Here is a 25,396-nt window from a genome sequence, read left to right as displayed (position 1 = left end):
CACCACAGCCTTGGTGTGTTATCATTACATAAACATTGAATAATGTTCTTTTTTGGTATGCAGTGCATAGGTGAAGTTTGGTGTTATGGATTTTCTTCACAAAGTTATTTTCTTTACTGAGAATGCAATCACCAAATCTGAAGAATTTTTTTGCATTGGAGAGGGGGTAGCTCACTTTAATGATGAAAGAGTTAATCACTCAAGAACAAGGAAAAGGGGAAAAAGCCAGTATATAAATGTTTAAATACCAACAAAATAAAAATAAATAAATAATAGTTCCCTATCTGTCACTCACTCGACGTCGTGTCGATGTAGTGACACTAGGGGTCACTCTTGGGAGCCCCAAACACCTCTGCTTTTTGAAAAAAGGCCAATGGGAATTGGCGAGTGGAATTTGCATGCCACTCCCCCGGACATACGGGTATAAAAGGAGCTGGTATGCAACCACTCATTCAGATTTTCTCTTCGGAGCCAATCGGTTCTATTCAGTGAGCTGAATTCATCCGCCGAGTTCATTCACCTCATCTGCTGGATTTACGGCGCATTTCAGCGGCTTCTCCCCCTCTGCACTCGTGGAGTGCAGAGAACGCCAATGGGTGCTTCGGCAGAACAACAAAAAAAAGAGTATATTCTAAAAGTGCGGCACACACAGAACGTCTTTTTAAAGATGCCTTTCCGCTTGTGTGTTATTCCTGGTTGCGGTCATTATCTCTCCGCTTTTGACAGCCACGATCGGTGTCTTACGTGTCTGGGTGCTGCCCACGTGGAGACTTCATTTGTGGATGGGTCTTGTCCTCATTGCGAGAACATGACCATGGCAATGTTGCGGTCGCGGCTTGCCTTCGTAAGAAAGCAAGCCACCCCAGTGGCTCCCCACCTCGGTCCTTCAACCTACGGGTATGAGGCTGCGTCGGTTAGCACTGGGGGAGATTTGGGGACTCCAATGGGACCACCTCCGCCGGGTAACCCCCCACGGACCTCCCATTCCTCAGCACGCTCGCTTGCCCTGGTCGGGCTCTCGGATGAGACCGCCGGCTCGTCTCAGGGCGAGTTTGACATCTTATTCGTTGCCCGGGAAGACGATGAGCTATCGAGCGCAGCATCGGAGAGTGGGTTCGTCCACTCTGATGTGGAGGCTTCGGCTGGGCTTCCCCCTTCGGGTGTGGTCGCCCAGTCTCAGGCCGACGCGGAGATGACGGACATGCTTTCCCAGGCAGCCGCGAGCGTTGGGCTAGAGTGGAACCCTGCACTCTCCCCTGAACCCTCGCAGCTCGATGATTGGTTCCTGGGCCCAGAGCGCCACTCACGTCCACACCCCGCCCCGGTTCCTTTCTTCCCGGCAGTGCATGAGGAGCTGACAAGATCGTGGGGGGGCACCTTTTACTACCCTGTCCCGATCTTTCAGCTCCCCCGCTCTCACTACCCTCGATGGTGGGGTGGCCAAGGGGTATTCATGTGTACACTTGTGCCCGCAGAGCGCCACCACCTGGCACGGGCGCCTGAAGCTTCCGTCCAGGGCCTGTAGGTTTACGTCATCTCTGACGGCTAAGGCCTATGGTGCCGCTGGATAAGCCACCTCCGCCCTGCACGCTATGGCTCTCCTGCAGGTACACCAAGCTAAGGCGCTAAAAGAGCTGCACGAGGGTAGTTCTGACCTAGGATTGGTGCAGGAACTGCACTCGGCGACCGACCTCGCTCTCCGGGCGACGAGGGTTACATCACGGTCTCTCGGGCAGGCAATGTCCACCCTGGTGGTCCAGGAATGCTACCTTTGGCTCAACCTGGTCGACATGAGAGAGGCTGACAAGGCACGGTTCTTTGACGCCCCCATCTCCCAGGTTGGCCTGTTCGGCGACACTGTCGAGGACTTTGCCCAGCAGTTCTCAGCGGTGAAGCAGCAGACGGAGGCCATTCAACACATCCTGCCCCGGTGCAGCTCAAGACCCCACACCCCGTCTGCTCATTGCCAAGGGCATCCTCCTGCAGCAACAGCACTGCTCCACCTCAGCCCACCCCCACAGCCCGGCCCCGGCATGGAGCCCACCGCAGGAAGCAGACGCCACCCGTCTCACGGCCGGCCACCAAAAACCCAAGGAAGGCTTTGAAGTGCCCCTGAGACGGGCGACCCAGGGACGAGGAGACCTGTTCTACGGAGCTGACCTCCTCGACCAATCTTATGGTGGGCGTCAGGAGCCAGGTAAATGCTTCGATGTCTCTGGACTCAGCACAGCCATGGGGTTCGAGCCCCTTCGACATGGCACCTCAGGCTCTTCCCCGCCGCAAGGCCCCACCCGCCAGTACATCGGACGTGATTATCCCCTTGGTCCCCCTCACCTGGAGTTTGGACGTGTGGCTCGCGCTTTCCAACCCATCACGATGGCTGACCTTGACCGCCCAACTCGGCTATGTGATTCAGTTCACCAGGCGCCCGCCCAGGTTCAGCGGCGTCCGTTTCACCTCGGTGAAGGGCGAGAACACCACTACCTTGCGTGCGATAGGGCCTGCCCCTCAAGCTGAGATGAAGAAGGGGTTTTACAGCCCCTACTTCATCATACCGAAGAAAGGCGGTGGGTTGTGGCCACTCTTGGACCTGTGAGTACTGAACCGGGCCTTGCACAGGCTCCCGTTCAAGATGCTGACACAAAAACGCATTTTAGGGAGTGTCCGGCATCAAGATTGGTTCGCGGCAGTAGACCTGAAGGACGTGTACTTCCACGTCTTCCTGTGGTTTGCTTTTGAGGGCCGGGCGTACCAGTTCGGCCTGTCTTTGTACCCTCGCGTCTTCACGAAGGTCGCAGAGGCAGCCCATGCCCCGCTAAGGTGCTGAACTGTCTGAAGGTGTTCAGACAGAAGACAGTGGTTCCACTGAAACTTTTTCAGAGGCTCCTGGGGCATATGGCATCCTCATCCTCGGTTGCCACACCGCTCGGGTTGATGCATATGAGGCCACTTCAGCACTGGCTTCAGACTCGAGTCCCGAGATGGGCATGGCACCGCGGGACACATCGTGTGGTCATCATGCCGATCTGTTGCCGCCTCTTCAGCCCTTGGACCGACCTTGCATTTCTACGGGCAGGGGTTTCCCTAGAGCAGGTCTCCAGGTGTATCGTGGTTACGACGGATGCCTCCAAGATGGGCTGGGGCGCCATATGGAATGGGCACACGGCCGCCGGCTCCTGGACTGGCCTGCGGCTGCGTTGGCACATCAACTGCCTCGAGTTGTTGGCAGTACTGCTCACCCTGTGGAGGTTCTGGCCGTTGATCCAGGGCAAGCACGTGTTGGTCCGAACAGACAACATGGCAACTGTAGCATACATCAACCATCAAGGTGGTCTACGCTCCCGTTGCATGTCACAACTCGCCCGCTGTCTCCTCCTCTGGAGTCAGCAGCGCCTCAAGTCGCTACAAGCCACTCACATCCCGGGTGACCTCAACACTGCAGCGGATGTGCTGTCACGACAGGTTACGCTCAGGGGAGAGTGGAGACTCCACCCCCAGGTGGTCCAGCTGATTTGGAGTCGATTCGGTCGAGCACAGGTAGACCTGTTTGCTTCCCAGGAATCCTCCCACTGCCCGCTTTGGTATGCCCTGACCGAAGCACCCCTTTGTATAGACACGCTGGCACACAGCTGGCCCCCTGGACTATGCAAATATGCATTTCCCCCAGTGAGCCTACTTGCACAGCACCTGTATGCCTTGAAGTGCTGTCTGTTCGCTAAGCGGTGTTCTTCCCGACACGAAGACCCCCAGAGATGCGCAGTCAGATCGGTGCTTTCCTTCCTGCAGGAGAGGCTGGAGGGGTGGCTGTCCCCCTCCACTTTGAAGGTGTATGTAGCCACCATTTCGGCACATCACAAGGCAGTGGATGGTAAGTATTTGGGGAAGCATGACTTGATCATCAGGTTCCTGAGAGGCACTAGGAGGTTGAATGCCCTCGTGGGACCTCTCTGTAGTCCTTCCGGGTATACGGGGTGCTCCCTTTGAGCCTCTGAAGTCAGTTGAGCTTAAGGCACTCTCTTTGAAGACTGCCTTCCTGACTGCGCTCACTTCCATCAAGAGGGTAGGGGACCTGCAGGTGTCCTCTGTCAGCAAATCGTGCCTGGAGTTCGGTCTGGGTTACTCTCACGTGATCCTGAGACCCCGACCGGGCTATGTGCCCAAGGTTTCCATGACCCCGTTTAGGGATCAGGTGGTGAACCTGCAAGTGCTGCCCCAGGAGGAGGCAGACCCAGCCTTGGCGTTGCTGTGTACGGTGCGTGCTTTACGCATCTATTTGGATCGCATGCAGAGCTTTAGAAGCTCCGAGCAGCTCTTTGTCTGCTTTGGTGGACAGCGGAAAGGAAGCACTGTCTCCAAACAGAGGATTGCCCACTGGGTCGTTGATGCCATCATGATGGCATATCACACCCAGGACGTGCCGCCCCCTGTGGGGCTACGGGCCCACTTTACTAGGAGTGTAGTGGGCTCCTGGGCCCTGACCAGTGGCGCCTCTTTGGCAGACATCTGTAGAGTAGTGGGCTGGGCAACACCCAACACCTTTGCAAGGTTCTATAATCTCCAGGTTGAGCCGGTTTCATCCCGTGTGTTGTCAGGTCCAAACAGGTAAGTTCCGGGACAGCTGGCTGGGTATACTGCTTGCGCATAGTGCCTTTCCCCTCCCATGAGGTGAAGACGTGCGCTTTTGACTCCCAGTCGTGTTCACAAGTTGTGATCCCTGGATGACTTTCCTCCTTAGCCCTGTGGCAGACAAGTTTGTGGAGAAACTCGCTGCCGGCCCAGTACATGTGCTAATGAGGCCCTGTACTGAGGTAGGTGCTCCACATGTGGTGGTTCCCCGTAGGTGACCCCATGTGATATCTTCCGCTGAATCGTTTCCCTGTCGGTAAACTGCATCTTCCTTGGGCAGAGGCCCCTCTGCCCCGGTCACCATGTTTGTAGAAACTCCTCCTCCCTCGGGTAGGACCTACCATGGGACTTCTCCACATGACATACTTCTGACAAGACCATGTGACGTATTTCCTCTCAAAATCCGATGTAGACATTTATGGCCCCCAGTCGGTTAACAAATTCCACTCTTTTTGGGGAGAAAAAAATAGGAAAAGAGGCCATGGCTGGGCTAGCCTGTCCCTATTTGTTGGGCAGTCGACTTGTTCCCGAAGGACCGTTCGACGCTCATAAGAGTGTTGGGGGAGGTTACGTGACGGCCTGGTGCGCTGGCTATGAGGCACACAGTGGTCTTCCCGTCTCGCACCGCCAGTCCACATAACACAGTTCAACTAGTTGTGTAGTTTTGTATAGGGACCACTAGTGTCACTACATCGACACAACGTTGAGTGAGTGACAGATTGGGAATGTCCTGGTTACTTTTGTAACCTCCATTCCCTGATGAAGGGAATGAGACGTTGTGTCCCTCTTGCCACAACACTGAACTACCCGCTGAAATGGCCGGAACCTTGTCTCGGCTCCTCAGCACAAAACCTGAATGAGTGGTTGCATACCAGCTCCTTTTATACCCGTATGTCTGGGGGAGTGGCATGTAAATTCCACTCGCCAATTCCCATTGGCCTTTTTTCAAAAAGCAGAGGTGTTTGGGGCTCCCAAGAGTGACCCCTAGTGTCACTACATTGACACAACGTCTCGTTCCCTCCATCAGAGAGCGGAGGTTACGAAAGTAACCAGGATGTTTTCAGACAAGATAGCCGCCATCTTTTGGTATAAGAACATACTGTACATGTGTCAACAGTAATATTGCCATTAGAATATATACATTGGTAAAGACTAGATAATAATGTTGAATTTAAAACAAGTTAAAGTGTTGCAATCACCCCTGTGAAAATTCATGAATAAAATTACATTAATACATTTCTTTATATGCAGTATTGAAAATATAAAAAAATTCATACTAATAATTTATAAATAGTTTTAAAATTTCCTCCCAAATGCACAGTCAATATAAAATCGTATAGCTCCCAGCAACAGTAATAAGGTTATAGCTACAGCATGGCCGGGTCCAAGGGGGCATTGCCCCTCTAGATTTTCCTTGTGCCCTCCCCAGACTCTTCTGAAACCACCCTCCCACTCCAATGAAGAGAGAACCACTTGCCCACCCTAAAGATCAAAATGACCCCCCCCCAAAAAAAATTGGTATCTTAGTACCGGCCCTGAGCCACAGTAACCCTAAATTAATGCAAACCTAATCCTAACCTTAACCTTATCGTAACCCAAACCCTAGCAACTATTATCAATGTTAATGTTTAACCAGCAACCTAGAAATAAAATATACAAGTTTAAAGTCAGTCATCATAACATTAGACAGCAGAAGAAAAATACTAGAAATACAAAAATCACTTGTATACCTGAAATTAGTTTTGTACTGAAAACTGAAAAAGGTAAAATTGAAAATAAAATAAAATACAATCACACTTTTTCTTAAGCGACAACTATACTGATCATATGATGAGTCAGTGCCAACACTTGTTTGTGAAATTAAATTTGTATGTAACAATTACCACACCACCCACCCACCCAATTTGTCCTGCCCACTTAAGATGCTGCATGTAAATTCTGAAATTCTGATGAGTGTAGCTAAGGTGATGTGACATTACGTCACATTGCATTGATAGTAAGTATAGTGGATACATCATAAGCAGTCACATAGTCACAAATACTAGGGTGAGTTTTGCTAGCTGAAGAAACTCTTTCTCTCTCTCTTTCTCTCTTCTCAATGCCCTTGAGCTCTGATAAGTAAAGCACTGAGATTATTTAGAGTTTTGCAGGTGACAAGCCTTCAGCCAAGACACAGCACAGCGAAACATACACCACTTACACACACACACATGTTGGTGCGGCAATCCTTATGAGGAATCTCCATAGACATAATGATTTTATACTGTACGAACTATTCTATCCCCTAACCCTACCCCTAAACCTAACCCTCACAAAAAATGTTCAGCATTTTTACATTTTCAAAAAAACATAGTTTAGTATGTTTTTAAGTAATTTGAATTATGGGGACACTAGAAATGTCCTCATAAACCACATTTATAGCATACCCTTGTAATTACCGGTTTGTAACCTAAAAAAATGTCCTCGTAAACCACCCACACAAACACACACACACACACATAATGGCATCAAATGCTTCCTTTGCTGAGTTTTTGTGCTCTGAAAACATATAAGGAAAGAAATGGATGCAAACACATGACAAATATCCACATAACTCCATATATCCACATAACTCCATATATCATCAAATCATAAAAATTTAATTGAGTATTGTTAATCAGTTTTGAATTGTTAATAAGGAATCCTTTTTATTATATTCAGAACATTTTCCCAGTAAAGTACACTTGCTTTACAGCGTAAAATAACTTGTTTTACTTTTCTTTCCATGACCACATGAATAACTAATTTATCTAAACATCTAATTCAAATCCATGTTTATTGCATGGCTCTCTGGAATACTTGATTCAACTGATTAATCGTGACATTCTTTAACAAGTGGGACAATGTACAATCAGTCAGTTATTATTGCAGAATAAACCTGTTCTAAGTGACAATCTTGATCAATCTGTCAGGGTTTGTTTAGCAATAATGACCATCTGATGTTACATTATCCCTTACATATGGGGGTATGGTTCTAAGTTTTTAACATGTTTCATTCAAAACATATGTATTTTAAAAGTATTTTAAAAGTATTTTTGTAATACAAATATATTCAAATAACAGTATTAATATAGATCGATCGATAGATAGATAGATAGATAGATAGAATATAAAAAATATTAATATTAAAATATATATTATTATAATATACAATCTTTTTTATATTTTATTTGAATATTTTTGTAAACATTTTGTAAGCATATATATATATATATATATATATATATACACATACATACTTACACAAAAGCATCTGCTAAATGAATGAATGTAAATCCAACATTTAATTTAAAGTGCCATTTATGTCTCTTTAGTTTATCAATGTATGACAATGAATTTGCTTGCATATCAAAGAGATTTTGATAATCTCAGAACTGTGACATCATTTGTGCCTTTGAAGTCATCACCATTGATTACGAGTCGTCCAATGAAGAACAGATAGTCACTTACGTGTCACTCTATATTTTTAAGGAAAAGACGTCACAGAAACCTTTAACCATCAGTATAGTACTACTCAAAAGTCTTTCCCAGGCCTTCACCATTTTTACTATATCAGCATAACTTTTTCAGATGTGAGAGATGACAATAGCTTTATAATGCTGTAACAAACTTACAGCCGCTAAGAAACAGATAAGAAACAGATATCACAATAATCTTTCATTTTACCTTCTGCGTCAGAGTCTGATAATACTGCTCACTCCCCCATCCTGGAGATGGACCAAAACTCCTGGCCGCTTTGGTCAGGATAAACATGCCCTTTTTACTCTGAAAAAAAAACAAAACACTGGGCAACATTGTCCATTTTGGACCAACAAAGCTCTGCTTTGTATATTACTGTTAGGCTTTTGTTGCTCTAAGCTGCCGAAGTTTCCATCAGAAACTTTGCATTACAGCTAAATATTAAAATATTAGATGTATTTAATGTGTAAAATAGTAGCCTAATCAGAGAAAGAAAATTTCCCACTTTTTTAAGAGATCCTTTAAAAGCTATTTTTATTGCCAAGTGATTTTGGAGAAAACACTTCAAGCACAAGTGCAAGGACACAAAAGCAACCTCTTGTTGAATCGTCTGAAACATTCGAATGAATTAGCATTTTTATAATCTACTCATTTTCACCGTCATGGCCCAGCAAACAGTACACAAACAAGTCAAAACATGTTCTATGACATAGATGAGACTGAATGAGTCTGAAAAATCTTGACTTTGAGAGCACAGAAAAAATGGAAAAAAAGAGACCTCTATCAAGACATTTTACAGGCCAAAAAATATTGTCAAAGATTGTGGGACTCTTAAAGTAAAGTGCAGTGCAAGGTCTAAGCAAAAGACCACAATGCACTCTCAGAAAAAAAGGTACGAGGGCCATCAATGGGGTCATACCCTCCTGGTGATCTCATCTGTACTTCTAGTTAAAATGTCTAACTTGTTTTGGGTACATAAATTAAGGACCTATTGTGTACATTTAAAGGTGCATTTATGTATTTAATTGCTCTGGGAACTAAAAAACATACCTTTTTGTTTCCATAAGAGAACAAATATGGGAACTCTAGTGATGGCCTTGTGCCTTAAACCGTACCTTTTTTTTCAGAGAGTGAGAAATAAAGCAAAATGAATGCTATCTGAAGATGATATATAAAGTATATACATTTATTTACCAATACTGTACAGTATAATATGATCTGCATGCAATTAACAACACAGTCTTGCTTTCATGCATTGGCTATATTTGAACTAATATTACTGTTGTGGCTGACAACCACTTGTCCCACATACTACACATTCTCAGCCCATTTTAATGACAATGTTTGTTATTCCACATTAGTAGCCAGCTGCACTCGGTTAAAGAGACTTTGGACATGATTTTCAGTAAATCAGTTGGATTTCAATCCAGGATCTATATAAATAAAGAATCAACAAGTTAAGAAACATCTGTTTAATGATTTACCAAAGAGCAGTGGGAAGAGGCCATAGCAAGAAAACCATACAAAACTCCCAAACGGAAACAAAGAGAACATTTCACCAGGTGCAGCTACGTCTGTAAGTCTACCTTTTATTGCTTAAATAGAATTTTCCTTTATATTAAACTATTTTCCAAAAATATTTGCATAGGCTAATGTATGTTGGTAATGAAACTGCTTGGTGATGTAATCTGTGTAAGACAAGACAGTCCCTTAAGGGTATTCTGGGATGCATTTCCATGATGTGTTGTTATTGTGTTTGAAAGAGATAGATATGGGGAAAATTAAATATATATAATCTAATTGTTTCATAGAATTGTTGCAATCTTTTCTTTTCAAGGCTACTTTCATCACTATGTATCGTGCCTTCCTCCTGCTCTTGTTAGAGGTATGTAAATAAAACATTTATAAATCACATTGGACATTGATTTCTATATGACAGGATAGCTTCGGCAAAGATACAAAATATATACATTAACATAAATGTGACATACTGCTACAAACATGTAAGATTTTCTTTATTTAATGGAACTCAAAGAAAATTATTGACAGAATATTAGCTTCAACCACTTTCATTGCATGGAAAAAACATGCAGAAGTGAATGGAAAATGAGACTTACATTCTGCCTAAAATCTCCCTTTGTGTTCCACAGAAGAAAGAAAATCATGCTGGTTTGGAATGACATGATGTTGAGTAAATGATGCCAGAATTTTCATTTTTGAATGAACTATCTCTTTAAGCAAAGTGTTTGATTTGGAAGTGCAATCTCCCTTTTTCAGCTTTCCCTGTCTTCCTGTGATGTGGCTATTCCACGCAACTCCAAAATTTCCCTTCATTGTCTCACTGACAATGACTCTTCACTAGTTAACGTTAAATTTACCTGGAGCTTTAACTCCACCCCAATCCTGTCAAAGGACAAAATTGGCAGGGATGGAAAGGTCTTGCACCTTACAGACATAAAGTTCAGTGATGAAGGAGAGTACAAGTGTGTGCTGGAAGGATTGAAAGGAGAAAATTATGTGAGGCTGAGAAGAACATTCAAGATACGTGTGGAAGGTGAGACTTTTCTTATCAATGAGGGGAGCCAGACAATGCAGTGTCAAATGCCAGCTCATTGATTTCTTTAAACTCAGATGTCAGTTAATTAACTGAAAAAAAAAAAAAAACCAACAAAAAACAAAAAACAAACAAAAAAAAAAAACAACAAAAACAAAACATGTTGTGCAATTTTTTTTAACAAAATATATATAGTTTTAGAGTTTAAAAACCAACTTTTCAAAGCTACATTGACTTATCTGATTGGTGGAGCTCTCTTCAGTATTATGTTTACATTTAGTTCAGTTCTTAACTGGGAATTCATCTACTGAAAATATTTTCTGGGTTCAATACAAGTTAAGCTTATCTGGCATAATGTTGATTGCCACAAAAATGTATTTGGACTTGCCTCTCCTTTTCTTTAAAAAAAGCAAAAGTATGGATTCCAGTAAACAAATTTACAATGGAAGTGAATGGGGCCAATCCATAAACATTAAAATACTCACTATTTCAGAAGTATAGACATAAACAGTATGCATGTTAACATGATTTTAGTGTGTTCAAATCACTAACTAATCTTTTCTGTGTAAAGTTATATCTTCATTGCCATGACAAGGTAACATCACAAACAATCATTGTACAGTAATTTAGTAATCCACCTTCAAAAATTATGATTTAAACAACTTTACAGCTCAAATAATTCACGAGTTTTAACAGAAGAATTAATGTAAGTACTTTTATAAAATTATAAGCTTCACATTTCTACCTTAAAACCCTCCAAAAATTGGCCCCATTCCACTTCTTCACTGTAACCTCGATTTTTGCTTTTTTTAAAAGAAAAGGATGGATGAGTTGAAATAATATTTTGTGTGATCTACCTTATGCCACAAATGCTGCAGCTTGAACCCGGAATATTACTTTAAATTGAAATCGTAGGATATACCATCGCTTAATCTCTGAGTTCATGGCAAGTCTATCCTGAAATTTAAATCAATTACTCTGTGGAGAAATGCAATGGGATTCTTACTTATGGAACATTTGTGCTCTTTAAACTCTTGTTTCTCTACATCTTTATTTTTCTTAGTGCCTCCACCTTTGCAGGAGTTGAAGATCATCAAATCAACAGTTGGGGATAATGTGAGGCTTCCATGCCAGGTTCAAAAATCTTCCTATTCTGAAACAAACGAAACAGCCCCTGCTGTCTGGAAACGGGAAATTAAAGGAGAAACTGTGCTGCTTAATCCTAAAAAAGGCATAAACCAAGAAGAGGAAAACATGACAACTAATAGGGTGTTCTGGGATGACAAACCCGAAGAACGGGACTGGACGATTAAAATTAGTCAGGTCACAAAGGAAGACGCTGGGACGTACCTCTGTGTCATAAACACATCCGAGACGCTGTTGGTGGACCTGGAGGTGGAAGGTACTCCTCATACCTTACTCTAATGCAATTCACTTCAACCCACTAAACTAATATATTTATTTAAATATTTAATATGGATTACTGTTAAAGGAATGTTCCTAGTTAAATATGAGGTAGCTTAATTGACAGTATTTGTGGAAGAATATAAAAATACTTGTCCATGTATAATTAATAAAATACAAAATAAAAATTGCTGTTACAGTAAGACACTTACAATTGTAGTGAACGGGGACAGTCCATGAACATTAAAAAACACACTTTTTTTAATGGGTGTAAAGATTACTCATGTTAACATGATTTTAGTGCAATAAACTGAGGGATTTACTGGTGTTACACTGTTTAAGAGACAGGATTTTACCAGCGTTACGGTTCCACGACAACAAAGTTGTAATATTGGATATAACTCTTCACAGATAATGTTAGTAAGCATGTCATCACACTAAAAACATATTAACACATGTAAGGTTTACATCTTGTGGCTATACTTTAGAAACAATGTATATTTTAATGTTTATGGACTGGCCCCATTCACTTCAATTTTAAGGGCCTTACTACAACCACCATTTTTTTTTTTTTTTTTAAATAAAAAAGAGATGATAAAATGAAAATAAAAATGGTCCCACTTTATATTAGGTGTCTTTAACTACTTTGTACTAACATTAAAATACTGTACATACAATGTACCTAATTGTGTAACTACATATTGTTCAGCAAAATTCTCACAAGATTCACATTTGCTGCTACTGAGGTTGAGGTACGAGTAGGTTTAGGGTTAGGGTTTAGATTAGGGTTAGGGTTTAGGGTAAGTGTTGGGGTAGGGTTAGGTGTAACAACAAATGTAATTAAATGCAGGTACTTTAAATTTAAGTACAATGTAACAACACATTTGTACATAGTAAGTACATTGTATCAAATGCTTAAGTACATAGTAGTTAAAGATAACTAATATAAAGTGGATCCAAATGTTTTTTTTTATGGTAATTAACATTGCGCCACAAATTATGTTGATTGCTCTTAACTTGCATTTAACCAGGAATATTCCTTTAATTCAGACTACCTTGAAGAATCAAGTACTCTACAAATATTCTTAATATTCTATGAATATTATGATCCTACTAGATAACCTGAAATTCCTATTTTTAACTTTATTTATCTATCAAAGTTTCAGTTTATTCAGCAGGATCTTATTTGATTTTTTGAGGATGCTTGAATGATTATTATGCATTCCCATTAGAATCCTTTAGGATTGTTTGTTCCAAATTATGACATAAATTCCAATAGGAATTCTGTACAAACAGAGGCGTAACTTTGTTTTAAAAAGTGGTGGGGGACATTTTTTTGTTTTTGTTTGGGGGGCTCTTGAATATTAACCCTTTCGTACATAACTGGGCCCCGCAGAGTAGCATCACACATATGTGTTTCTGCAACAGCCAGTTACGTTACAAGCTGCCAGATTCAAATTGGCTTTCGCCGACACAGGCTAAGCTGGTCAAGCGTCTGTAGTTTATATTTGCTCAAACAATTACTCATACAGTCTTTTAAACCACAGAATTATTTTATTTTATATATATACAACCAACTCGTCACCAAAGTACCATGATAAAAAGTTTACAGCTCGTATACGCACAGTCAATACATCAATCTCAATCTTCCTCCGATGCGTGCTGCCATTTGTTTACATTAGTAGCAGTTGTCATTTGTCAAACAAACAGCTACTCAAACAGTTTTTTCAAGCACATAATATGCTTATTTTATGTAACAAACAGCCTAATTGTCACCAAAGTACCACAATAACTGTTCACAGCTTGTAAATGCACAGCCATCATATCTAAACGTGATCTTCCCATGCACGCAGCTACGTCTACTTATTAGGTGCAGATTCGATTTTCATTCACACAAACAGCAACTCAAACAATCTTTTCAGGCATATAATAAATTTATTTTCTGAAACAGACAACCAAACTATCACAAAAGCACCACGACAACAGTTTAAAACTCATATACTCACAGTGAAAACATGCTGATCAATGTAATTATCCGATGCACGCAGCGAAGTCTGTTTACATTAGCGCTTGTCACACAGACACAGACACACACACAAACACACATACACACACACAATGTCTGAGAAGTCAAACAGGGCATATAGGGAAACAGGACTGCTGATATTATTTGTTCATTTGTTTTTTTACAGCTATAAAAACTAACTAAATAAAATAAATACAGTAAAGCAGACATAGCCCATTTGTTCACATGTTTACTATATTATAAACAGTATTTTGCTTTCTTTTTTATGACAAGAAATCAAAAAACATAAAAACTAATTGCGAAGCACTCGTCTTGTTGTGAAATCTTTGCTGATTTTGATATAGTGATAAGTGACAATAATGATTATATTGTTAATAATATTTTAAAAAGAGTATTTGCTGAATATTAGCAACTTGTGCATAGTTATTTCTTTAAATGTTATTTAATTGAAAAAGCATGTCGAAATCCCCGTATCTCTCATTCAGCATTACATTCCATTCATGCCTACCAAAAAAACAAAAAACAAAAAACAAATCACATTGCTTTGAAAATTCGGACATATCATTTTTATAAGATATATTTAAATTTTGAACTAATATGTATACTTATTTTATATATTCAGCCTGCACTGTCATTATAAAGATCTCATTGTTTAATATTGTAAGCTATTATGATGTGATCTTATTATAACCTCCTGAGACCCAGCAACAAATGTTTTACAATTTCCCTTTTTTAAATGTCAATAGAGTGTTTGGTGCATAAAATACATATGATAGAATGTATTATGGCCTTTAAAGCCTGATGTATCAAATGTGATAAAAAAATAAATAAAAAAAATTAATCACAAATTAAATATATACTGTATACATATATTTTGTTTAATGGTTCAGAAAACAGCTCCATTAAAATAATAATAAAAAATAATAATTTCCAGATTATAATAATTTTTTTCCTATTATTACAAACTAAATGGAAACTCCTGCTCAAGAACTGGAGATGTTTCTTTTACATTTGTCACATCATCTACTATCTCTTCTCCTAGCCAGTTCACACGATCCTCATCCCCTGAACACTAACCCCTCACTGGACTACAACCCCCATCATGCATGGCCTCCTGCCATTATCTCTCACACCTGTTCATTATTACTCATTATATGGAGTTAATTAACAGAGGTTCGGGAGGAGCATGTTAATTTTAATCTGACAAATCACAGTCCACGAGCAGGAGTATATAAGCCGCTGCTTACCTGCTTCCTGTGACAACTCTCCTGACACGAGAGTCTTTCCGGCATTCAGCCCCACCCATTTCCCCACAAACAGACCCAGGAAGACGGATCATTGGATGCAACTTCCCTGCAAAGCATTCGGCTCCACCAGAACAGCTCTTCCATCCAAACAGTCTTGTTATTCAACAGAAGCTGCCACAGCAGCTCTTTGTTTTTTAACAGTATTGATGGCTACCACGTTAAGTGTTTTATTTATATATATATATATATATATATATATATACACTATATTGCCAAAAGTATTCGCTCATCTGCCTTTAGACGCATATGAACTTAAGTGACATCCCATTCTTAATCCATAGGGTTTAATATGACGTCGGCCCACCCTTTGCAGCTATAACAGCTTCAACTCTTCTGGGAAGGTTTTCCACAAGGTTTAGGAGTGTGTTTATGGGAATTTTTGACCATTCTTCCAGAAGCGCATTTGTGAGGTCAGACACTGATGTTGGACGAGAAGGCCTGGCTCGCAGTCTTCGCTCTAATTCATCCCAAAGGTGCTCTATCGGGTTGAGGTCAGGACTCAGGCCAGTCAAGTTCTTCCAAACCAAACTCGCTCATCCATGTCTTTATGGACCTTGCTTTGTGCACTGGTGCGCAGTCATGTTGGAACAGGAAGGGGCCATCCCCAAACTGTTCCCACAAAGTTGGGAGCATGGAATTGTCCAAACTCTCTTGGTATGCTGAAGCATTCAGAGTTCCTTTCACTGGAACTAAGGGGCCAAGCCCAGCTCCTGAAAAACAACCCCACACCATAATCCCCCCTCCACCAAACTTCACAGTTGGCACAATGCAGTCAGACAAGTACCGTTCTCCTGGCAACCGCCAAACCCAGACTCGTCCATCAGATTGCCAGATGGAGAAGCGTGATTCGTCACTCCAGAGAACGCATCTCCACTGCTCTAGAGTCCAGTGGCGGCGTGCTTTACACCACTGCATCCAACGCTTTGCATTGCACTTGGTGATGTATGGCTTGGATGCAGCTGCTCGGCCATGGAAACCCATTCCATGAAGCTCACTATGCACTGTTCTTGAGCTAATCTGAAGGCCACATGAACTTTGGAAGTCTGTAGCGATTGACTCTGCAGAAAGTTGGCGACCTCTGCGCACTATGCGCCTCAGCATCCGCTGACCCCGCTCTGTCATTTTACGTGGCCTACCACTTCGTGGTTGAGTTGCTGTCATTCCCAATCGCTTCCACTTTGTTATAATACCACTGACAGTTGACTGTGGAATATTTAGTAGCGAGGAAATTTCACGACTGGACTTGTTGCACAGGTGGCATCCTATCACAGTACCACGCTGGAATTCACTGAGCTCCTGAGAGTGGCCCATTCTTTCACAAATGTTTGTAGAAGCAGTCTGCATGCCTAGGTGCTTCATTTTATACACCTGTGGCCATGGAAGTGATTGGAACACCTGAATTCAATTATTTGGATGGGTGAGCGAATACTTTTGGCAATATAGTGTATATATATATATATATATATATATATATATATATATATATATATATATATATATATATATATATTATCCTGTCTGTCTTTCTATGCTCCATTCGATGAAGCAGTTTATAGCGCGAAGTTGCTGCTGCAAACTGGCTGCTCCTGCACTTTAAAAAATGTGAAACAGCTCTCTACGACTGCTCATATGTTCTCTTATCTAAACTTTAAACCCGGAAAGCAGTCCCAGCTGCCTCTGTGAACGGGCGCCATTCCGGCTTCATGCCATTAGAATAAAATTTTGTTTGAATGCGAAAGAAACAAAGATTAACTATTCAATCTAACCACCATTTCAACCCCCAGCATTTTTAATCCGGTTCTGCCGCACAGGTGATGACTGTCAGCCTCATTACCACACTGCAGCTTGTTTAGGGGGCGTGTTTTATTCAGCGATTGTTCCTCATCTTCTAACCTGAATATCACGATTGTTTCTCCCTCCAAAGTGCCCTTCGGAGCGTGATTTAGTTCATCATGCAACACAGAACTCCCTTCAATCGACCGATAATCTAATGACAAATTATTTTCAAACCAATGCAGACATTTTAACGCAAGCTCGCTGCCACGCAGCACTGGCTCTGACCATTCCACAGCACACTGCAGTTATACACGGCCTCTGTCCGAACAGACACGAGCCAAATTTGGCTCCGCAAGAGGCGGATCATGCGCCGCGTTCCAACTCATTCATAATCATTCTGCAATGTGTCTCGCTTCCTCTCAACTTTATTGACATATATTGATGAATATTGTACAGCAGGGGGCAGTCATACTCCTAAGGAGGGGATGACCACAACTGTATCCTTCAGTCATGACTGCAAGTCCATTTATCCTGCATATTTGCATGCAGTACAGAGCCAAAGATCTTATTTCTTAGATCATTTCCCAGCACATATCTCCTGCATTTCTGTATGCAGTGCAGAGCTGCAACTCAATGCATTCCTAGATAATTCACACCTATTGCTATGTGATACATTTCCTATGCAAGAAGTATATTGTACTACAGGTGATGGTTATACTCCTAAAGAGCAAATGGCCTAAAGTGAATCCTTCAATGATTGCAAGTCCATGCATATCTGTTTGCAGTACAGAGCCAAAGCTCTTATTTATCAGATCATTTTATGCTATTTTTTTCACATTTACCTACCGAGGAACCAAAGATGGCAACCATTTTAGTTAAGAAAGCACAACTGCGGTGCTTCTGCCTTTGGCTCAAAACATCTCTAAGCAGCACAAATGTGCTGTCCACGTGCCACAACTGTGGCGTCTTTTGGGTCATGCAACAAACCCCCATGACACCACAAAGCAGCGCAAACGTGCTGTACAGGTGCTGCAACCGCGGTGTCCTTCAGACCATGCGACAAACTACCACAACACCGCAAAGCAGCGCAAATGTGCTGTACAGGTGCCACAACTGCAGAACCTTTCAGGCCCTGCCACTAAATCTCCCACAACACCGCAATCATGCTTCCTGTTTCCTCTTATGTTTCCTCTTAAAACTCAAGGGGCACAGCTCATAAATGTATACCCATTCAGCAGGTTCTTTACTCTGCGCCACCCATCATTCGAATGCAGTGTGGGCTCTCCCGTTCGAATGCTATGCAGGCTTTCCCATCGAATTGCAGTGTGGGCTCTCCCGTTCGAATGCAGTGTGAACCTCAGCGCATTGGTCGCAGACTCTCCCATTCGAATCGCAGTGTTGGCCCGCCCGTTTGACCGCAATGCAGGCTCTCCCGTTTGAATCACAGGGTGGGCTCTCCCGTCCGAAACACAGTATGAGCTCTCCTGTTCGAGTGTAGTGGTGGTGCAGTAATCTTAATAGCCTTTTAGCTTTTCACGTTAACCATGGCATTGGCATTTCCTTTGGTCATGGTCTAAATGAGCCTGACACACAATAAGGTGTGCCTAAATGTGATAAACTATGTGTGCCCTATTTGATATTGCAGCCACAGTGCCCCACCAGATAATGTGCTGCAGCACCCGCCCACGCTCGATACTGCCGCAGCATTGCCCGCATACTTTCAATTATGCCACAGCATCACCCCTTTTTGCATTTTGATACTGCTGCAGCACCCTGCCATGACAAACGTAATAAAGTTGTATTCTTAACTAATCTTTTGCTTCTCTCAAAGCTGCATATAAACGTAATTGACATGTTTTCCATAACTAACCTTTGCTTCCCTTACAGGTGTTGATGATTCTAATGAAGTCTTTTGTGCCCTACTTAATACCGCAGCAAAAGTGCCCTGCCATGACAAACGTAATAAAGTTGTATTCTTAACAAAATGTTTGCTTTCCTCAAAGCTGCATATGAATGTAATTGACACATTTTCCATAACTAAACTTTTGCTTCCCTTACAGATGTATATAAAGGTAATAAATGTACGTATTCCTAACTAACCATTTGCTCCACTGCAGGTAAGTACATTACAGGTGTTAATAAATCTAATGAAGTCTTTTGTGACCTACTCAATACCACAGCAACAGTGCCCCACCCATACCAATTATGTGTACACAGTTGTCAATATTTTCTCCACAGGTGCTTTCAATGTCTATGTTCCATACTTTCTTAGAAGTGCATCTACAGCAATGGAAACACAGCAGCGCTCCCACAGGAGCTCCTTCATTATGCCCATAAATACTCAATCCACTGCCGCAGCAGTGCTTTAAACTCCACTCCTACAGAAGGCCCACTTTACTCTACTGCCACAGCAGCTTTTTTTACCATGCCGAAGCCTTTTTTTCTTCACTTCCCAGCAGCTGCAGCTAGCATTACAGGAGATAGTAGTCACCACCTCCCCTTCTCAAAGCACCATATTTCCCAATCTATGGGTAGTCTATTGAGTGAGGCTACCCCTGCAAACAAGCCCCGTTCCTCTCATTTTCATTTTCCCCGTTTGATTGCTTGCTGGGCTTACCCGTTCGAATGCCGTGAGCGATCTCTCTCTATGGAGCAGTCTCCCATTCGAATCGCAGTGTGAGCCCTCCCTTTCGAATATGAGCCAACTCTCGTTCTCATTCTTCCCTTTCGACTGCTTGCTTGGCTTACCCATTCGAATGCCGTGAGCGCTCTCTTACTATGGAGCAGTCTCCCATTCGAATCGCAGTGTGAGCCCTCCCTTTTGAACACAGCACGAGCCTTCTCCCCGTTCGACTGCTTGCTGGGCTTACCCGTTCAAATGACGCGAGCGTTCTCTCTCTATGGAGCAGTCTCCCGTTTGAATCGCAGTGTGAGCCCTCCCTTTCAAACTCAGCACGAGCCAACTCTCATTTTCACCTTCCCTGTTCGCATACCGTGAGCCCACCCACTTCTACGATGAGTGGTGGTCTCTCGTTCTAATCGCAGTGTAGCCCTCTTGACCAGCAATTGTACAAGAACGCACCTTCAAACAAATGATTAAAGCACTCTCTCTGTACAAATTTTTTTGGGGAAAACAATTCAGAAGCATCCGCCAAGCCAATTTACCAAATAGAATTGTTGCTGGCTTGCTGTCCTAAATACTTCCTGTCATGGTACTGTTCTTTCATCTTAATGCCTTTTTGGGGGTAATCAGGAGTCGAGTCTCGAGCTCTGAGCCCTCCAGTATACGGACAACAAGCCAAATATGTTTACTGTTTCAACACAAGATTACAGTAACATACGAACTACTGAAATGGAGTTAATTAACAGAGGTTCGGGAGGAGCATGTTAATTTTAATCTGACAAATCACAGCCCATGCAAGGAGTATATAAGCTGCTGCTTACCTGCTTCCTGTGACAACTCTCTTGACATCCCACCTCCACCTATTCTCTAGATTCATTATTTAAATAAGTAAAGTCCGGGGGGTAATCAGGACTCGAGTCGAGTCTCGAGCTCTGAGCCCTCCAGTATACGGACAGCAAGCCAAATACGTTTACTGCTTCAACACAAGATTACATTAACATACGAACTACTGAACTGTGTATTTAAGCCCTGGAGTTCTATCATTCTGTGCGAAGTCTTGCCAGTTCTTTCTCTGTCTGCAATTCTAAATGTTTATCCCTATTTGCCTGTTTTGGATTTTTGACCTGTGCCTGTTTATTGTGGATTTGGCCTCAGAGTTTCTCCTTTTGGATTTGTCTTCCTCACTGGACTGCTTTCTGGTTTTTGACATTTTTGCCTGTTTGATCACTCTATTAAACCTGCATATGGATCCTACATCTGCCTCTCTGTCTGATTCGTTACAGAAGATTTCGCCTCCAATTGATCCAGCAGATTTGTCTTCTTTACATAAGGCATTCAATGATCAGTCGGGTCTACTAGCCTCCCACCACCATCGGCTAGAACAACTCTCTACCGCTATGGAAGAAGTATTAAGTTTTCTACGGGTGGCTCCTCCTGGTAGACCCTCAGGGCTGAGTGATATGCCCTAGAACAACTACGAGAGGCTAAAGTATTCACCAAATTGGACTTGCGTCATGCCTATAACCTCATTCATATCAAAGAGGGGGAGGAATGGAAGACTGCCTTCAACACACACTCAGGTCACTATGAATATTGTGTCATGCCTTATGGCCTTTCGAACTCGCCTTCAGTGTTTCAAGCTTTTATGAATTAAATCTTCAGAGTCTTGCTGAATCATTGTGTCATAGTTTACATTGATGATATCCTCATCTATTCCCCCTCCCTGGAAGTCCATAGGATAGATGTCCGGGGAGTCTTGCTTTGCCTCAAGAACAATCACTTGTTTGTCAAAGCTGAGAAATGTGAGTCATGTCACCACTACTACATTCCTGGGTTACGTGATCAGTCCGGAAGGAGCACATATGGACAATGCCAAAGTCGAAGCTGTCAGGAACTGGCCCCGTCCTCACACAGTAAAGGAACTCCAAAGGTTTCTGGGCTTTGCAAACTTTTATAGAAGGTTTATTCGCAACTTCAGTTCCATCGCAGCTCCACTCACCTCTCTTCTCAAAGGCAAACCTAAAGCTCTTGTCTGGACTTCCCAAACCACTTCTGTATTTCTAACACTTAAACATCACTTCACTTCGGCCCCAATACTCTGACATCCTGATACTTCACTCCCCTTCATTGTTGAAGTTGATGCCTCAAATATTGGCATCGGAGCGGTTCTTTCCCAGTGCCATGGAAGTCCCACTAAAATGTATCCATGCACCTTCTATTCACACAAACTAACTCCAGCAGAGCAAAATTATGACGTGGGAAACCGTGAACTCTTGGCAATGAAAGCTGCTCTGGAGGAATAGCGGCACTGGTTAGAGGGCGCACATCATCCCTTCACTGTTTTGACTGACCACTGCAATCTTGAGTATTTAAAGTCTGCTAAAAGGATGAATCCAAGACTGGCCCGCTTGGCTCTTTTCTTCTCTAGATTCAACTTCTCAATTACCTACCGCCCTGACTCTAAAAACTCTAAAGCTGACACCCTATCGCGAATCTATCCCTCTGAGTCTGTTGAGCCTACGCAAACCATACTTCCCCACTCGATCACTGCTGCCCCGGTTCAGTGAAATATTATGAGGGATATTGAACAAGCTGCCCAGACCAAGCCATCTCCTCCCAGTTGTCCTAGGGTTCACACCTATGTGCCAACTGACCTTCGCCCCGAGTCATTCACTGGGTTCATTCCTCCTTGAGTTCCGGACACCCAGGTGAGAACTGCACCATTCAGTTAGTCCAAAACAAGTTCTGGTGGCCTACCCTGACCCACGATGTCACACAATATGTAGAAGGTTGCTCTGTCTGTGCACAAACCAAGTCTTCTAGGCTTCTCCCCGCAGGACTTCTTCACCCTCTGCCTGTCACTCGACGACCCTGGTCACACATAGTAATTGACTTCCTCATGGATTTACCTCCCTCACAAGGTAACACCACCATTCTAGAGATCTAGAGATGGCAGAGGCCCTCTTTCAACATGTATTCAAACTCTATGGCCTGCCTGAGGACATTGTTTCTGACCGGGGCCTGCAGTTTACATTAAGGGTGTGGAGAGAATTCTGCAGACTCCTCTATGTCATCGTCAACCTCTCTTCCGGATATCATCCTCAATCTAATGGCCAGACAGAGCAGCCTTAATCAGGAGCTGAGCCGCTTCCTTCGCACCTTCTGTCTCTGTAACCAGTACGATTGGCGTTGGTTTCTCCCCTGAGCCGAATACACTCAAAACTCCTTATGTAATTCCTAAACTGGTATGACTCATTTTCAGTGCATCCTAGGCTTTCAACCTCCCCTCTTCCCTTGGTCGGCAGAACCCACTGAATTACCCTCTGTCCAACATTGGATGCAGCGAAGTGACCAGGTTTGGGAATCAGCTCATGTTCACCTTCAAATGGCGGCTCGTCGGCAGAAACTACAGGCAGACCGACACCGTAGACCTTTCCCCACTCTCTGACCAGGCCAATGCATGTGGTTATCTACTTGGGACCTACGCCTTTCTTGCAAGAAGCTTTCACCCAGGTGTGTGGGTCCGTTTAAAGTTATCAAACAAATTAACCCAGTCTGCTACAAACTCCAGCTATCGCCTGACTATTGTATTTCTCCCACTTTCCATGTCTCCCTCTTCAAACCCCTGGTTGAGTCACCTGGAAGTCTGTCCAATAATCCTCCACCACCACCTCTGGACCTTGATGGAGACACAGCATATCGAGTAAATACTCTCCTTAACTCTCGGCGGTGTGGGGGTCAACTGCAGTACTTAGTGGACTCGGAGGGCTATGGGCCCGAAGAACATTCCTGGGTATCTGCAGAGGACATTTTAGACCCTTCACTCATTGAGGAATATCACCTAGCTCATCCTAATCGCCCCGCTCCCAGACCTAGAGGCCGACCCCCGGCACGCCCTAAGAGAAAAGGGGGGGGTGCTGTCACATCATCTGCTGTCTCTTCTCCTAGCCAGTTCACACAATCCTCATCCCCTGAATACTAACCCCTCACTGGACTACAACCCCCATCATGCATTGCCTCCTGCTATTATCTCTCACACCTGTTCATTATTACTCATTATCTGTGTATTTAAGCCCTGGAGTTCTATCATTCTGTGCGAAGTCTTGCCAGTTCTTTCTCAGTCTGCAATTCTAAGCGTTTATCCCTGTTTGCCTGTTTTGGATTTTTGACCCGTGCCTGTTTATTGTAGATTTTGCCTCAGAGTTTCTCCTTTTGAATTTGTCTGCCTCACTGGACTGCTTTCTGGTTTTTGACCTTTTTGCCTGTTTGATCACTATTAAACCTGCATATGGATCCCTGCCTCTCAGTCTGATTTGTTATAACATTAGATACTTACCTGATGAAAGCAATTTCAAGAAGTGGTAAGGACAAAATTGGCAAAGGCAAAAAGTAGTAGGGACATGTCCCACCCATCAGTGATGCATATATGTACACATTCCTGTAGGATTTTTGACTAGGGTAATAAAACTACTCCTGTTTATACACTGTAAAACAAAATTCCCCATTCTACATTAATTATCTGGAATGAATTATCTTTCTCTTGGATGCATTTACAATATGAGTTGAACATAGTCTATGATGAATAGGTAGAAATAACCATGATGAAAAGCTAATTTTCTAAGTGTTATTATATCTGCACTGAATTACCTAAATTGCTTTATATTTCTCAACTTGCATCCTCATAGAATGAAAGCACTTATTTGTCACACTGAGGTAAACTTTTCCCTCCATTTCACTCTTCAGCCCGTCCTCTGCCCCGCTGCCATAAGCACACCCACCCCTGGGAGACTTGTGAGGATCCAGACAACAGATCATGGAAGTCAACTCTGAAGGAATCACTCACAGAATTCTCCTTTTCAGTGTACTTCCATCTTAAAGGTTCAAAGCCCTCAACAAACTTTATATTCTCCCCGATCAGCATTGCTGCAGCTCTCTCTAACTTGCTATTGGGTAAGAGTTTGTGGAGGGAATGTCATCTAATCAGCAAACGCTGATTGAAACACATTCTTTATTTAAGCGTGTTCCTTCCCTCTCTGCTTCACCCTCTTTCCTCTCCTCAAGGTGCTCGTGGTGAGACCAGAAAACAGTTGCAAGATGCTCTCAGGCTTCCCTATGATTTCTCCTGTGTGCATTCCGAAATGAAGAAGCTGAAACAAGCATCAAAACAAACACTGGGGATGGCCTCGGCCATCTTTTATTCTCCAGGTAACCACTGAATCAAACCACATCAGTGGAATTGCTCCACTGGGATGCAAATTTTGTTGGCCAATAACCTGTCTCACATAACCAAACATTAGATTATAGGGTATAGGGGCTAGGTGTAACAAAGTGAAGTTGTCAAAAGGGCTATATCAGTAACAATAAGATTTGGAGTCAAATGTCCAATTGTACAAATATGTTTTCTCTAGCAGAACTTATGCATGTTGATATCAATCGCCTAGTTCAAAGCCTATAAAGTAATTAACCAAATATAATCAAAACACTGGCATACATTAACCCTCCCTATTGCCTTAAGAAACTGCAGCCTCCTTTTGCCCTTTGGGTCATTTTTTACCTGTATTGAAAACCATTAAAAATGCATG

General features: G+C 42.8%; 1 protein-coding gene across 3 annotated transcripts in view; it reads left to right on the top strand.

The window, feature by feature from the left end:
• The first annotated feature begins 9,639 nt into the window (after positions 1-9,639).
• Positions 9,640-25,396, top strand: part of LOC127414722 (plasma protease C1 inhibitor-like) — a 30,794-nt gene continuing 15,037 nt past the window's right edge. The window contains exons 1-8 of one of the 3 annotated variants that reach the window (XM_051652942.1): positions 9,640-9,700; positions 9,962-10,009; positions 10,402-10,678; positions 11,742-12,080; positions 19,079-19,150; positions 19,252-19,272; positions 24,558-24,764; positions 24,876-25,019. In XM_051652942.1, the coding sequence (XP_051508902.1) occupies positions 9,977-10,009; positions 10,402-10,678; positions 11,742-12,080; positions 19,079-19,150; positions 19,252-19,272; positions 24,558-24,764; positions 24,876-25,019 (1,093 nt within the window). In that variant the 5' untranslated portion in view covers positions 9,640-9,700; positions 9,962-9,976. The remainder of the gene's footprint in view (positions 9,701-9,961; positions 10,010-10,401; positions 10,679-11,741; positions 12,081-19,078; positions 19,151-19,251; positions 19,273-24,557; positions 24,765-24,875; positions 25,020-25,396) is intronic. The other 2 variants (XM_051652943.1, XM_051652944.1) reach the window with 2 other exon arrangements.

The sequence above is a fragment of the Myxocyprinus asiaticus genome, chromosome 24, assembly GCF_019703515.2.
Source record: "Myxocyprinus asiaticus isolate MX2 ecotype Aquarium Trade chromosome 24, UBuf_Myxa_2, whole genome shotgun sequence".
Taxonomy (NCBI): domain Eukaryota; kingdom Metazoa; phylum Chordata; class Actinopteri; order Cypriniformes; family Catostomidae; genus Myxocyprinus; species Myxocyprinus asiaticus.
This window is presented reverse-complemented; position numbering and strand designations above follow the sequence as displayed.